General features: G+C 29.2%; 1 protein-coding gene across 3 annotated transcripts in view; it reads right to left on the bottom strand.

Annotated features, from left to right (window-relative positions):
- The window catches only part of LOC143052814 (neurogenic locus notch homolog protein 1-like), a 314,515-nt gene that overhangs the window by 205,553 nt on the left and 93,434 nt on the right, over window positions 1-15,528 (bottom strand). The window contains exons 1-6 of one of the 3 annotated variants that reach the window (XR_012971253.1): window positions 11,209-11,363; window positions 9,567-9,638; window positions 8,668-8,739; window positions 7,517-7,677; window positions 5,925-6,026; window positions 4,380-5,242 (exon numbers count right to left, since the gene is read on the bottom strand). Coding sequence is in view for 1 of the 3 variants with exons in the window: in XM_076225925.1 (XP_076082040.1) it covers window positions 5,100-5,242 (143 nt within the window). In the remaining 2 variants the exon portion in view is untranslated. Of the gene's footprint in view, window positions 1-4,379; window positions 5,243-5,924; window positions 6,027-7,516; window positions 7,678-8,667; window positions 8,740-9,566; window positions 9,639-11,208; window positions 11,364-15,218; window positions 15,291-15,528 lie in introns of those variants that run through there. The other 2 variants (XR_012971252.1, XM_076225925.1) reach the window with 2 other exon arrangements.

Below are 15,528 nucleotides of genomic sequence, written 5' to 3'. Positions count from 1 at the left end.
TCAGTCAAATCCGTGGTTAAAACTTTTCTATACATATCAGTAATATTATTTTCCGGACAGGGTATCCCCCTTTTTTTTTAATATATTATATATTATACTCGGAACATTATTGTAAACAGTTTTTCTCTGGGACTGTCTTTACAGTTTTAGGAACATTTGCTGATAACTTTGAGAATATTATTATATAAATTCATTATTATGTGCTTCGATTGGCTTTTATCTATATAAAACAAGTACACTTTTTGTCTTAACTGAAGACATTTTTAAAGAAATTTGAAAATTTAGCTGTACATTTATACTTATTCATTATTAGTACGACAATTTTCTTTTTTTTCACAAAGCAAAATTAAAGATATTTAAAGGACAATACGTTTATGTACTACAGTAGCGTGTGTTTCCATTGTGATTTATAAACAAATTGCATCGTCCAATTTTGAAATGTGTCTCAGAAATCATGGCTGAAAAGTTAGAGAAAACATTGATAAACATACAATTCTGGGATGTAACTGAAAATAAGAGTAAAAGCAGAGACTGAATGTATTCTTTTAATAAAGACTGAATTTATTCTTTTAATAAAAAAGCAAAATGTTGCAATGAGTTTGTGTTTGTGTATGTGTATTCAAATTCTACGTTGTCTCATATTCGGGTTTACGTCGAAAGATATACGTATATATATGTTTGGTAATCATGATCTCATATTTGTCCTTTTTCGACTTTTTATTTTGTATGCATGGTTTGATATTCGGTAAAATCGAATTGTAGCCTGGTATCCAGGCCCAATATCTAGCTGCGCGTCGTAAGATTAGCCAGGATCCCAGGCTAAATCGAATTGTATATCTTTCAGAAATTAAGTCAGTTTATACAACTCGTATTCATGCGTGTCATATATTTATAATATTGTTTACTTAGGGTTGTCAAATTATTTACGAGTGTCAACATTGTATTTACAAACTCAGCGTGTTGTCTTGAAAGATATATCACACACAAAAAAGACTGATCACACGGATAAGAAATCAAAATCATGCGCGATAACTCGTACTGGCTTACACTGAGGACAATAGTTGGCCATGGGCCATATCAATGGTAAATCATGTCAACACAGAGGTGCTGACTACTGGGCTGGTGATACCCTCGGGAATAAAACCAGCAGTGGCATCGATCCATTGGTTGATTTTCGAGGAAAATATCAAATGTACATAATCTGCATGGCAACATCAATGAACAAATTCTGATAATGACCAGTTCAACATTTCATTCCATATCAATGATAAATTCAATATGCAGAAAAAGTTAAGTTATTCTATTTATCATTTAATTCTGTTATCACTTATTCTTAACCTTTTTCCAAAGTTTGAAAGATTTTTTTTTACATTTAAGCAACCCTTTATTATCTGTTCTTTATTTTTTTGTCACCTTCTTTTTTTGGGGGTGGGCATTATTTTCTATTCTGTATACTTCATCCACAACCTCATATTTCTTTGGTTTTTTCAAAAAAATATCTGATATTAAAGCGCCTATTAGAGATGTAGGATGCAGAATACTATAAGAATATCTACAAGGTTGGTGGTCTGTTTGAAGTCGGTACCTAAGATTAATATGCTACAACAAACCAACAAAAAGGGTTACCTACAAGAAAATCAAAAGCTATAGAATATGCGTGACATATTTGCCACTAAGTACGTTCAGAAAATAACAATCAGTCAAATGCGTGAAATATTTGCCACTGTACGTTCAAAACATTATAATCAGTCAATCAGGACATCGTAAAAATTACGTCAGGAGTATTTTTTTTCCTTATAAAAATTGTCAACGTGTGAAAGTAAACCAAACCAAGTTAATACTGCTTCCATTTCTTCCTTTTTCATTCAATCCCGTAAAGGTTTCCATAAAGAAAACGTCCGTCGAAAATATCGGCATTTGTTTTTTTTTTCTTCGACAATTTCCGTTATTGATTTCCCGACTTTAACTGCATCATCATAATAACACAACCACTGAACATATAGATCAGTGAACAAAATATAGTACTGATGCTTTTACTGAACATAATGAATAATCCACCGAATATAAAGAAACCGGAACCACTGAAGGTAATACATAATGTACTGCAAATAATATTGTATCTACTGAACATAATGTCGAAAGTACTGAACATAATGAAAAATGCACTGAATATATCGTCAGTAGTACCGAACATAATTTAACTACCACTGCATATAATAATGAAACTACTGAACATAATAACCAAAGCACCGAACATAATGTCAAAACTACTGAACATAATGTCAAAACTAGTGAACATAATATGAAAACTACTGGACATGATATAAATACTAATGAACATAATGCACAAAGCACCGAACATATCAAAAATCAACATCAGAAGACAGTCATGGCGTTCCATACAAAAACATTGAAATATCAATTGTTCCGGAAATTACAATTAAAGTTATTGGTGAAATATTATTAACAATTTTCATCAGTTTGTTTGTTCTTGTACTTCATACGTAGTTGCTAGATTATGTTCCTTAACCACCCAAACATGTCTGCATTCTGTCCTTGCATCTTTCACAAGGACTCTTACTAACAAAAGAAATTAATAGAAAAAAGATAAATATACATTATAGCAAATTAATTTACCATTCCGAAATCGTGAAAACAAATCATGGCGAATATAGGTATACTTTATATTGCAATACGTCTTATGCTGTTGTTTCTATGAGTAAGGTCTTGTACTTTTAAAGGGTATATTATTTGATAATCATCAATATTTTTGGTGAGACTTGGTGATAATGTTCGACATTTTTGATTTCTGTGTGCAATTATACCATCCCCTGGCATAGCTCTAAACAAACTAGAAAAATGGCAGTAATCTTTATTTTCTTTTTCATCCTTTTCCTCTTTATGTATATGTTACGTCGATGTCAATAAACTCTTTGAAAGTTCTTTGTAATAAAACAGTTTGCTGCCAAAGAGTGCACTAATGACTCAAAATGTACTGTCGAATTATATCTCACTAGGTACGACGGTACAGTAAAACATGTGTATACAGAATAACATCATAAAAGGTTGCCCTGTTGGCTTCTTTACAAAGTTGTTGATGTGTGTATGAGTTAATATAAGCATATATTATTGACGAACTTGGTAATTTTTGTCATACAGTTCCTCGATTGTTTCAGATTTTACGCAAATCGTTGCTTTCAAGTTTTCGGATTGAGTTCCTAAATAAGGTTTATCGAGAAAAGTACTTCAGGCTCATTAAATGCATAACTTGTCATTTTTACCTCATTGATACAGCATTTAGTTGAAACCATCGCTGTCCCTGAGGTTTTCATAGGCTCAATATTGAGTACTTCAGTCATGGTATGATGTATACCTAACCGTAAAAACGTATTCAAAGGTTTTGGATAGGTTGTAATATCTCAAATCAATAATACATCACAATCAGTTCTTAGAACACTTAAATGGGTATACTATGTAATATTTACACATCTTGATTTTGTTACTTATGTTATGACTTAATTCCTTATGTTGTTTGATACGCTGCAATTTATTTTTTTGGAATTATTGAGGTGCAATTTAGTCTTGAGTTGACATAATGCTTCAGTGTAATTTGAACTTCTTTTTTTTCTCGGGTAAACATTGTATATCATTATATAGGGTCGATGAAAATAAAGTCGAAATATGCAGTGAGTTTATGGTAAAAAAGTAATGCATACTCCTATAAAGTATATGTTAGATGCATCTAGTTGGAAGGGTTATGCACAAATATCTCTTCCTTATAAGGGACTAAATGACCCTTTACAAATAAAGGTAGTGAATAGCCTGTTTCTATAATTCATATGCTTTTATAACGCTCAGACAATTACCTTCTGTTGTCCTTATATTTTAGCGGTTCATGTTGCATCATGCCCATCGTACGCTGCTGTTGTATATAGACTATATTCTCAGGTCATACGTACATACAATGATAATATTATACATTGAATTAATTATTTATTTATTTTTATAATTTTCTTTATTATCATCAGAATAAAACTTCACCTATAGTTAATAAATTTGAAATGTCTGCGATTCATAAATTGAATGTAAACAATTATTCAAAAATATAGAATACAAACAATATGTAAATAAATAAGGTTTAAAAAGTTTGTCTATTGCTTTAATATAGGCTTGATTAAAAAAGAAAAATATTTTATCATACATACAATGAAATATTGCTTACAATACAGTATATGAACAATATTTGAAAAGTATCATGTATAAGAATGTTTAAGGATTTTTTGTTACAGTTTAGATAACAATTCTAATTAAATAATTCACCAAAAGAGGTAGAATACAAATATCATGAATATATGTAATAAAATATGTGACGAATTGAAAATCTTTTATTTTTTCATTTAAGAGATAATTTCTTTTGCGTAAAATAATGACAATTGTCCTGTGACAAAAAGTAAAAAGTATTTCTTAATCTTTAAATTGTTGTTTGATAACTTTGAAAGTTATGATCTTAAATTTGTGTAACAATAATTTGTCAAGTATACCAATACATTAACATTATTTTATTTGGATCACATATATAATAATAACTAAATATTAATAAACAATTTATTCCTACAAACACGCAACCTTTGATTCTAACATGCAAAGCTGGTACTGTTAGTATGCATTGACATGTTGAGAATATTGATTGATGATTAAACTGAAAATACAATTTAGAATTACGGATATATGTTAAAGCAAGCAATGTATACAGATATGAATACAGGTAATCATCAAAATATCTTGTACTGACAACTTGCATATTTAACCCATGCAACAGTTCAAGTATGACTATCAACAATTCAAAATAGTATGCAACGTCATTACTTTGGATATGGACATTTTATTTGATGATATTGATGTTATATGGAATAATATTTTATAAAACCATACTAACATATAACATACAAATGATTGATGCATTATAGCAAATTCAAACAAATGGTTTTTTTTATTTTATTTAAGTGTTACATTCATGGTCTTAAATGAATTTCAGATGAAAGAAGTTTTTATACACCAGCAGGAAATTAAAACATTTGTTTTCGATTTTAAAACAATGTCTACATTACTTTGTAATAACAATAACACAACTTACCTGGACAATAATTAACATATCTGTCGTCACACAAACACTGAGCTGTACCATTCACAGGCTCTATATAACAATCACCAAAACCACAGTCGTGCGAGGTACACTGACTTTCTGTTTAAATTTGAGTGTAGAATTAAATCAATAAACACATATTAAAACGAAATATTGGACATTCTGCTTGTGGCCAATGCATTATGATAAATTCTTTATTTGAAGAGGGTAAACTCAGTAAGTTACAATAAACTAATCTTCCCTGAGGCCCTCAATGCATTGGAATGTATTTTGACATAAAAGGTGAAATGTTGTAGATTGTCGAGTGTTACTAGTTTGGTAACTTATTTGAATTTAACCTTTCGTGAAGGTCTTAACTAAATAAAGTTTGCTTTTACTAAGTTATTTTCGATTTTTTTATTTAAGAATTTGTGCGTTTATGATGTAGATTTGACCGGAAAAGCGCCGATACGGATTAAATGTATATAGCATTTCTTCCTCATTATGTTTTTTTTAAAAGATAAATTTATTTTATTTTCCCAAAACTGACGTTAAACACATTTCTACTGTTTCAATGGAAATACATTTGAAGCTAGCTTTTTCATTTGAACTGGACAGGACCAGTTAACAATGCAGTTATGCATACGTATTTGAATAAGTATAACCATCAATGTTTGCAAAAATGAACGATAAACCTCCTATATCAAATAACTTCATCTTAACTGCCCATGTTTATACTAAACATATTAAATTTAGTTGTTTCATTACTTTTATGTTGTCTTAAAACTAACTTAATATGTACCTTGACAAAATGTGCCGGTCCATTGTCCTATGCAGTCACATATAAGTGTATAACCCAATGCCACACACTTCCCACCATTGAAACATTGTAGGCAGTTATCAGCTGAAATGAAACAATATGACCGTGAAATGCTACAGAATTTTTTTTTTCATTTTCCGTGGTGTCCGGTATTAACTATTGATTTACTTTTTGATATCCAAAAAATATCACCCAAATATAGCAATTGACAGACCTATATAATTTACATTTTGTTTCATAAAATTACAAAAAAAAAAAATCAATGCAATATTGTGTTTATGTACAAATTATGTTCTATTATTTGTCTGTCTGTTTGATTATGTTCCCTTTTAATTCATGTAATTGTTAGTTTATATCCGATATGTGAGTTTGATTGTCCCTCTGGTATCTTTCGCCCAACTTTTGAACATTGATTGTTAATAAAATTCTTTTTTAAAACATAGGTGAAACCACATGCTAATGTCATGTTTAAAACGTATACAGAGAAATTATAACAATATTGTAATCTGTCATTTCAACATGATGAAAGAGAGTTGAGAAACTTAGAATGGATTTTCATATGCATAAGTCGAAGACAGTCAGACAATTGAGTGATTTCACTGTAGGTAAACAAGACAAATATAACTTATACAATAGTATACATGATGTAACTGCCTAATAACTATTAATTTGTTTGCGATTGTTTTTCTACATAATGACGATTTAGTTTTCACTCGTGGTTACATGGCATCAATCTTAGAAAAAAACCTCTTGCTTCAAAAATGTCATGAAATGAAAAGCTCACTCGAGAATATCGTATTAACTGGAACATTGATATGTTTAATTCATATCATTCTAAGGGTAGAATATTTCCAAATATTTCTGAAGCTCGGTTATGAAATCTGATAAAGTACTAGTTCAATTTTTAGAAAGCAGTTTTGTCGAGTACTTGGCATACCCAGAATTATAGCATTGTTTGCGAGGACACTTATGTTATAGTAGTATTCACATGAGACCAACAGTATTAATATCTGTCAGCGTTCGATGCATTCTATTAAAACCTTGTTTAATACATAAATTTCTACATTAGTTATTCATTGTATTGACCTTCTTTTATTGCTATTTGATTAGAAATGTTCCGTTCTGAATTTGTTTTCGAAATTCAGTATTTTTCTAATATATTTTTTTTTTAATTTAGAAACAAGAAGAAAACATGTTTATTTTTGTTACTTAATTCAGTTTGCAAATGTTATTCTCAATTTAAATGTTTCTTTATTGATTAACAGGATATAAAAATGTAAATACCAAAACAAGGGTGTTGTACGCTTTGTTTTCATATTTGTTAATGTTGATATATATATTATTTAATAACGTTTGTGTCATAACAACGAACTATATTAATTATTTGTTGCTGATTGAAAAATATAATTCAAGAATATAATGATTCGTAACATAATACTTGAGAGGTCACTAACTCCTGGTACTACTTACGATGACATTTGTTAAGTACAGCTGACTGCAATTATGTAACTAATGTTCCGTTACTACATGTAGCGTAATATATTAAAATGTCACTAGCTAATGGTACTACTTACGATGACATGTGCCAAGTACAGCTGGCTGCAGTGATTTAACTAATGTTCCGTTGCTACATGTAGCACTGCTTCCTATATTATATATTGACGATCGTTGAATTAACCATGACCAGAATGAAAAAATACTGCAATCACAGTTGAGTGTATTTCCTGAGAGCTCCCTTGAAATACGAAACAAAAGTGTCAAGTAAATCTAGCTGTAGTACAACGAAAGCTGATTGTAATTGCATCCGGAATACGTAAACGATTTTAGTTCAAATTGACAGACCTTCACAAGACGTAAAACATCATCAAATTATAATTATATCTATACATTGAAAAGAAGTAAAAACTAAATGATCAAATTTAAAATAAAATATGAGACGACAACTTTTAGTGTATGCTTACACAATATGGAACATATGGATCTTTCTCTATATTTTTTGTAATTTATTTTTATTTATCTGACGAAAAAAAAACCACCAAGTATTGTGATATATAAACACATCAATAATTTATAATAAATGTAAACATACTAAATTTGTCAATAACAGTCTTAAGTAAACAAAATTGGTATGCTAATTCTATGTATATACACATATATACAAAAAAAGTTTCTTTTCAAGCATATATATATATATATATATAGTCTATAAGATCCGCTGTCATATTGCACGTGCCCTTTTGACTTTTATGGGAAATGTCATTACTTTCAGTTTGAAGTCATGTGACATAGTTTATCCATACGTTTGTAAAAATAAAAGTTTAAAATGAAATCTTGGAAAGTCCTTTAACCCTACCCCACTCTACAACTTTGGAGTACATTTTCATCTTTAGGTAGATAAAACGTTACTTTGAGTTCTTTATATTTTTACTGTGTTTGAAAATATGAATTTTCTAGAAACGCGCTTAACGTCCTGTGCTTTCCATAGTATAGACAATTATACACTATAACTTATTCTGAAATGTCTCGGATATATAAAGCAAGCACGTACGATGACATAAGTCAACATTCATAATTGTAATATGTAGTTGTTTACCTGTCAATGATTATTCTGAGACTTGATATACAAATCCAATACCCACGACCATGGATTTTTACTAGCTATATATTTGGTTAGACTGTTTACATGTTTTTTTTTAACATTCATACATACTAATTAAAAACTTACAACGTAGACAAAGACGTTAAGTTCAAAAAAGCGTGTTCTTCGATATGACTGATATTGTTTCCATTTAAGTATCTGTAATATTGATCACATATGTTTTATCTAACATACAAATAAAAAAACATAGCTGCAACTTAGTACATCTGATTAAATTTCGTTTATATACAAAAAGTAAAAATAACAAAGTATGGTTTATTGAACGATTATTCAGATTTGCTCCTGTCTTCTGTTTATAACATGAACAGAGCCTAAACAGCGATGTTTTAAGACAACAATGAAAGAGGAGATCTCATTATTGTAGTTAATTTACTAAGCCATGATTGTGAACTTTAATAAAACATAATGTTTTCTTTTTTTTTATAATATTTGTGTGATTGGTATAAGTTTTGACAAATATAAAAGTATACAAATATGGAATAAATGACAATTGATTTCAACTGAACATAGTAAAACTAGAGGGAAACCAGTATCTCTGTCGAATGTCTTCCGTTGTAAAGAAGAGATTTAGTTTAATTCATCTGTACTTATCCGCCAATGTATTAACAAGTTGAGTGTGAGTAAAATGAAAGGAAAATGCAAGCTAAAGAACCCTTAACATAATATTACATCTGACTTACATGTCAGACAAGTTTTAAAGATAAGTACGAATAAAAGACGAAGTGAAATAAACGTTAATTATATTGCAATGATATGGAAAAAACAACCTAAATATATCATGTATATCTCAATGTTAATATAGGTTCCTTTACAACAAAGTCGTGAACAACAGGATATATATATGTTAGTGGTGACCTACATTTAATTTTGTTCGATGTTGTCATTGTCTTTTTTATCTATTATATAATGTGTAAGCTTTAGATAATCTAATAATTAAAATCTGACTGGAATATACAGGTACTCACAAATAATATAGACTTGGAAGATTCATAAAGGTGAAAGATTCTATTGTTGATATTTCATTGTTTTGCAAATCTCTTAAATTAAAAGGTATGATATCAATTAAAAAGGTTTGTTAAAAAAAAACCCACAGAAAATCTCTTAGAGTGAATATCACAAACTCATCTTAGATACTAGGATAACATTTTGTATTTACGCCAGAAGCGCGTTTCATCTACAAAAGACTTGTAAGTGTTACACTTGTATTCATCTGAGTAATTTTTTAAAGTTGATGAAAAACGGATATGCGTAGATGTGACAATTATATGACACAGCTAATATTAGTCATCTATAGGGCAAATACATTTCTTTATTTTTGTGTTTGTTAAACAAGTTAAAGTTTATTACGAATAACAGGCTTTGCGATATACCTGTCAATTATAATAAAGGTAGGCAATAAGGTAAAGGGATCATGTATTACATGTCATCGATAACACCGAGGTTATATTTAATACAGTTAACATAGCATTTTTTTAAGTGTAACTGTTCTTTTAAAAAAAATATCGCAAATAAAGCATAATTTTATAATACGAAAATAACGACCAAAAAAGTTTAAAATACACTTACGGCCGATATGCTACTTACCGGAAATCGTAAAAGCATGCGTTTCACCATTAATATATTCTAATGATATCATTAAAGTACGGTACACTAAATCTAACGACGAGATTTACAATAATTTTTATTTTTAATGAGTACGACATCCCCAAATTTTAACGTGGATTATCGAAATCTGCAAGACAATAATGCTACAATGTTTCATAAATTTGAAATAAATCTTGGAAAAACAAGGTTTTGTTAAGATGTTTTTGCTTTTATTCATTTAAAGGTTGAAAAAAATTCATGTGACACTTGCGATCGTAGGACACAAATGTGAAACAGAACAAATACTACCCCTCATTTTTTGCTTGAAATTTAAATATTTTCATATTCACATTTCTAGTTCTAGTTCTATACAAACTTTTGGTAGCACAATTAATGCATGTTAAATTAACAGAGTCATTAGTCATAATTTGTTTAATGTATAATTAAAAGAAATATGGGTTATATTGAAGCCATCAGTAGCATTTACTTTTTTCAATGTTTTAGTTTCACACATTTTTTTATTTACATTCATTTGCCATCAATATTTTAATAATGGCTTTCAACGTATTTTGTTTTATTTCTTAGGCAGTCACAAATATCGCAGATCTACAAATATCACAAATATCGCAGATCTACAAATAGCACAAATATCGCAGATTTGGAATATTCATAAAATGACAGGTTCTATTGTAGAAATTTCTTTTCAATACAGAGATTTCACAATAGAAGAATACATATGTTTTCACAACAACACATATAACTGTTGCATTTGATCAAGTCAATATAAAAAAATTAACAAGCTGAACAATGTCAAAAATTATAAAGAATAATACAAATATTGGTTTGACCTCATCTACACCATTCAAACAACATTTAGTACTCAACATCAAAAATAACCTGACGACCTCAGAACTTATGTAGATAGAATCATAAATTGCAAATATAATTAAGTACTCTAAAAGCACCCTTATATTTGTCACAGATAATCAAAAATGATAATATAAAAATCATAGTATGATTTACATACGATACAAGTTTGTCATGTTGATAAACGTATAACTCACTAACGATCGTATCTTGTTCTGAAATAGGAATCTTAAAAGAGAAAACATGTGCATCCCTGTAACAACATATATGCAGTTGATTATTATGGTAATTATAGCAACAGTAGTTTACTAATTCTGTTGAAAACAATTAAAAGTAACAGACATACCAGAGGAATCTCTCTAACTACAAACGTATGGAAAATTGATGATTCAACTCGATACGCGTCTGTTGCCTAACCTGCATTTTCAATAAAGATGGTGTCCATGGAATTATACCATCACACGTGCTCAGATAGATTTATGATCTAGAACATCGAGTTTGAATTGTCATTCAGCCATGTATTGACGCGATCGACACTTATGTATATTGCAATGTTGAACTCTTTTCACAAATCAAATCAAAGTCTATGGCAATGATTGAATGCATTTCCATCGGAACACGTATTTTTAGAATAAGTAAAAACTCAAAATTTAAGTTTTGTCAATAGTTTATATATATAACTTGTATATAACATATAATAATCATCGCATGTACTGCTATATGACAAGTCAGTGTTCACTCTCTCACGAAGATACAATAATTCATATTTTAACTCGAAAATGCTGATTCCTCGCAATACCGTTATCTGAATCCTTTTTACAATAAGTTACTTCACTGTTTTAATTTGAACTTAAACATTGTAAAAGGTTTATAATGCTTTGTCGCGCATCAACATATTGCGTAATTAATATTCATATATTCTAAGTAGTGGTCAGATATTATTTCACCTCAGTATGTTTTTCTATATAAAAATAATGAAATTCACAGACTATTTGCCAGTCAAAAGTTTTAAATACTATTGCCCTGGTTAATAGTTTTATAATCCTATTTTCCATACTTTGTCATACTTATGTTTTTTGGACAATAATGACACCATTATACACGTTACATCGTCAAACTCTTGTATTAGTATACTTTGTTGGTGTCTATTTTTTTTTCTTCAAATTAATATAACACAAGAAAAAATTATAAAAAAGAAAGAAAATCTTCGTGACACATTTTTTACAGATTTAAAATGTTAAATTGATAATACGGATCTGTCGTCGTCTTCTTACTCTGTATTTGTGTTTGGTTTACAGTTAAAATTTATTATGTACAAATAAATGTTAACACAAGTATTATGAGTATTCCTAGTCTTGATTGCAGTAAATAAAATATTTGCAGTATTAAGTACAACACATAATATAAAGAAAATTAATACTAAAAACTATATTGTTTGATGAATATAATATTACAATAAAATCAAACTAAGTAATCTTATAGATTATAATGAAAACATGGAAATGATATGTAGACATATATGAAGTTATATATACGTATTGTATTAGATGTTGTCAAGCCTTGACCCTGACAAATATTGATATAACACCTTAATTGAAATCTAACTAAAATAAACAGATACTCACAAACGATCAAGACTTGGAAGATTCATAAAGGTGAATGATTCTATTGTTGATATTGCGTTGTTTTTCAGGTCTCTTAAAAGATGTTAAGATAAGTTTAAGTTTAAGTTTATAAGTTTATTCCGATAACGTGTGTGTGGTAACAATAATATACAGAAAACAATAGTAAAAATGGCGAATATATAAAATACAATGTTAATTTCAAGGGGTGGGATGGAAAGGGTTTATGATCGGCACATACACACATTCTTACTATCAACTTCACCCTAATTACTACTATTTAGATTTTGGATAAATGTTCAAGAGGCAACAACCAACCAGAATAAAAATGATCATCAATATCAATAAAAATAAACTTTAATATGTTCTCACAGTTAACACAATTACCAAATGTGTCCTATTAAAATCGAAATAATTCATTTAACCATGGGTTGGGAATTTTTTTTCGTATTTCGTAGCTAAAGTTCAGGGTAAAATTATCGAATATAAATGCCCAACCCATGGTTTTGTAAAAACAAATCTACTGCTGCCATGACTTATTTCTTAAACAAACAACAATTTATACTCAAAGATAAAAACGGGAAATTTGAGTATTTATCATACATTAAAAAACCGTCTTTGTCTCTGACTCAGTGGCTCATATAAGAATAATGCGAAGATATAGCAGAGGAGGCTTGGAATATGTCTGCTGACTAGAGACACTCGAGTATGTTTTCTCCTGAATCCTCCCTTGAACTCATATTTTAGATCAACAAATTTAAGATATTGTCTCTTTTAAAAATAAAACATATATAGGATAATTGGTAGTTGAGTTTTTGATACTGACTATATCATGTGGAATATTTAGACGAGTCCCTTAGTTTATCGGTATTTATGACGTCACGCAATGTTATGACGTCACGCGATGTATTGCCTAATATTTTCAGTGATACAGCCAGTACGTTGATACTGGAAAATATTAGGCAGTAAGATCAAAGGGAAAATTAGAGATAAAATAAATATATTACAACTTACAGTCGATACAATTTGGACATGTTGATACACATATTGCTTTCTAATGACCGTATCTTGTTGTTATCCAGATATCTAAAAAAAGAAAACAAACATGCTTTGCTATAGCAAAATACACATACAAGTACAATGATAATAATGTGATAAACAGCTAAACATTGTTAACGTCTTTTTAATCTGGTAGAAAAAGATAAGAAGATACATGCAGACGGAAACAATTTCCAGACCTCCCAACAGACGTACAACAGGTGTCTCAACATGATACTCGTTTCCTGCTATTCGATCATCTATCACAAAATAATATTCACATAAATTCAGTATGTAAGGTCTTGAAATGTTTGTCATACACATGAATGACACAGACAGTTAAGTTTGAATCGACTTTCTAACATCTATAGAAGCTACCGACAATCACTAGTATCGTCTACAAAACTTAACACTGTAAAAAATCAGATCAGGGTCAATTATATTATGAATGCTAATATCGATATTTTCTTTCACATACCCATATTGATCCCCTTTACACATGCGTTAATAGAATATTTATAACAATACAGTTACTCACAAATACTGAAGACTAGGAAGACCCATAAAAATGAATGGTTCTATTGTAGATATTTCATTGTGAGATAGGTGTCTGAAAAGAGAAGATTTTATAAGTTGAATGAGTTCTTTAAACAAACTTAGCAAAACTTAGAATTATATTGATTTATGAATATTATGTTACAAAAAAATCTATTTAAGTAATCAAAATAGAAGAATATTTACTGCTATGTGTAAAATCACATGGGTTATACAAGAAACATCACCATAATGTGAAAAGATAGAAAAAAAAATGAGAAAAACATATGTAAATATAGCTCTTATGATACGCATATACAGTTTTAAAGAAACAATTGGTCCCGAGTGTAGTAAAATATTAAAGAAAATATCCTGTAGACTTTTTCTATATAGTAGTATTTCTAATTTACGTACACAAAATACATTGTTTGAAACAAAATACTTTACTTCCAAAATGGAAAAAAAATAACTAAATGTGCTCACTTAAATGATCTTACTCATCGTGTTATAAATCATGTTTAGAGAGTTTGCCTCACATATGTCATTACTAACTACTCTTCCCTATAAAGTACTCTTACGTTTTACCCTATATTTCTTTTTAAATTTCTCAGAAAGAACTGTTATAGAACTCGTCAATTACATAGAACATTTACAGTTCCAAACGGATGTTATAACAGATCCCACTGGTAGCTTATTGATCGAAAACTAATTGTCAATACATGATTATCATACATCCATTAATGAACACGATGATGGTTTGGGAAATAAAGCAATATACAACCAACATAATAAAACAAACTAACAAGATAACAAAAGTAACAATCCATAATTGCAACACATACTTGATCACCTGACAATGATAATTTAATACTTAATATCAAATCATGTACACACGACTGTATATGTTTACTAGCTATATATATAGTTGCATTGTTTATGTTTTCTATATTCGTAAAGTAATTATAAACTTACAACAAGGTCAAAGATGTTAACTTTCCAAAAGCGTGTTCTTCAATATGGCTGATATTGTTTCCATATAAATATCTGTAATATTTATAATATATATTTCATCTGACATATGAAAAAAAAAACACTGCTGCAACTTAATTAGCATAAATGTTTTGTTGATATGGAAAACGTAAAAGAACTAATTATTGTGTGTTGAACGATTATTAAGTTTTGCATCCTTTTTTAAAGAAAAAAATCTAGATTAGAATGAAAAGGGTTTAAAGAAGATAAAATTTTTGTAGATACGAATTTATTTTGCTGTCATTGGTAACCT

This window comes from Mytilus galloprovincialis, chromosome 11 (genome assembly GCF_965363235.1).
Source record: "Mytilus galloprovincialis chromosome 11, xbMytGall1.hap1.1, whole genome shotgun sequence".
Classification (NCBI taxonomy): Eukaryota; Metazoa; Mollusca; class Bivalvia; order Mytilida; family Mytilidae; genus Mytilus; species Mytilus galloprovincialis.
Note: the sequence above shows the minus strand (reverse complement) of the source record. Positions and strands in the feature narration are given on the sequence as shown.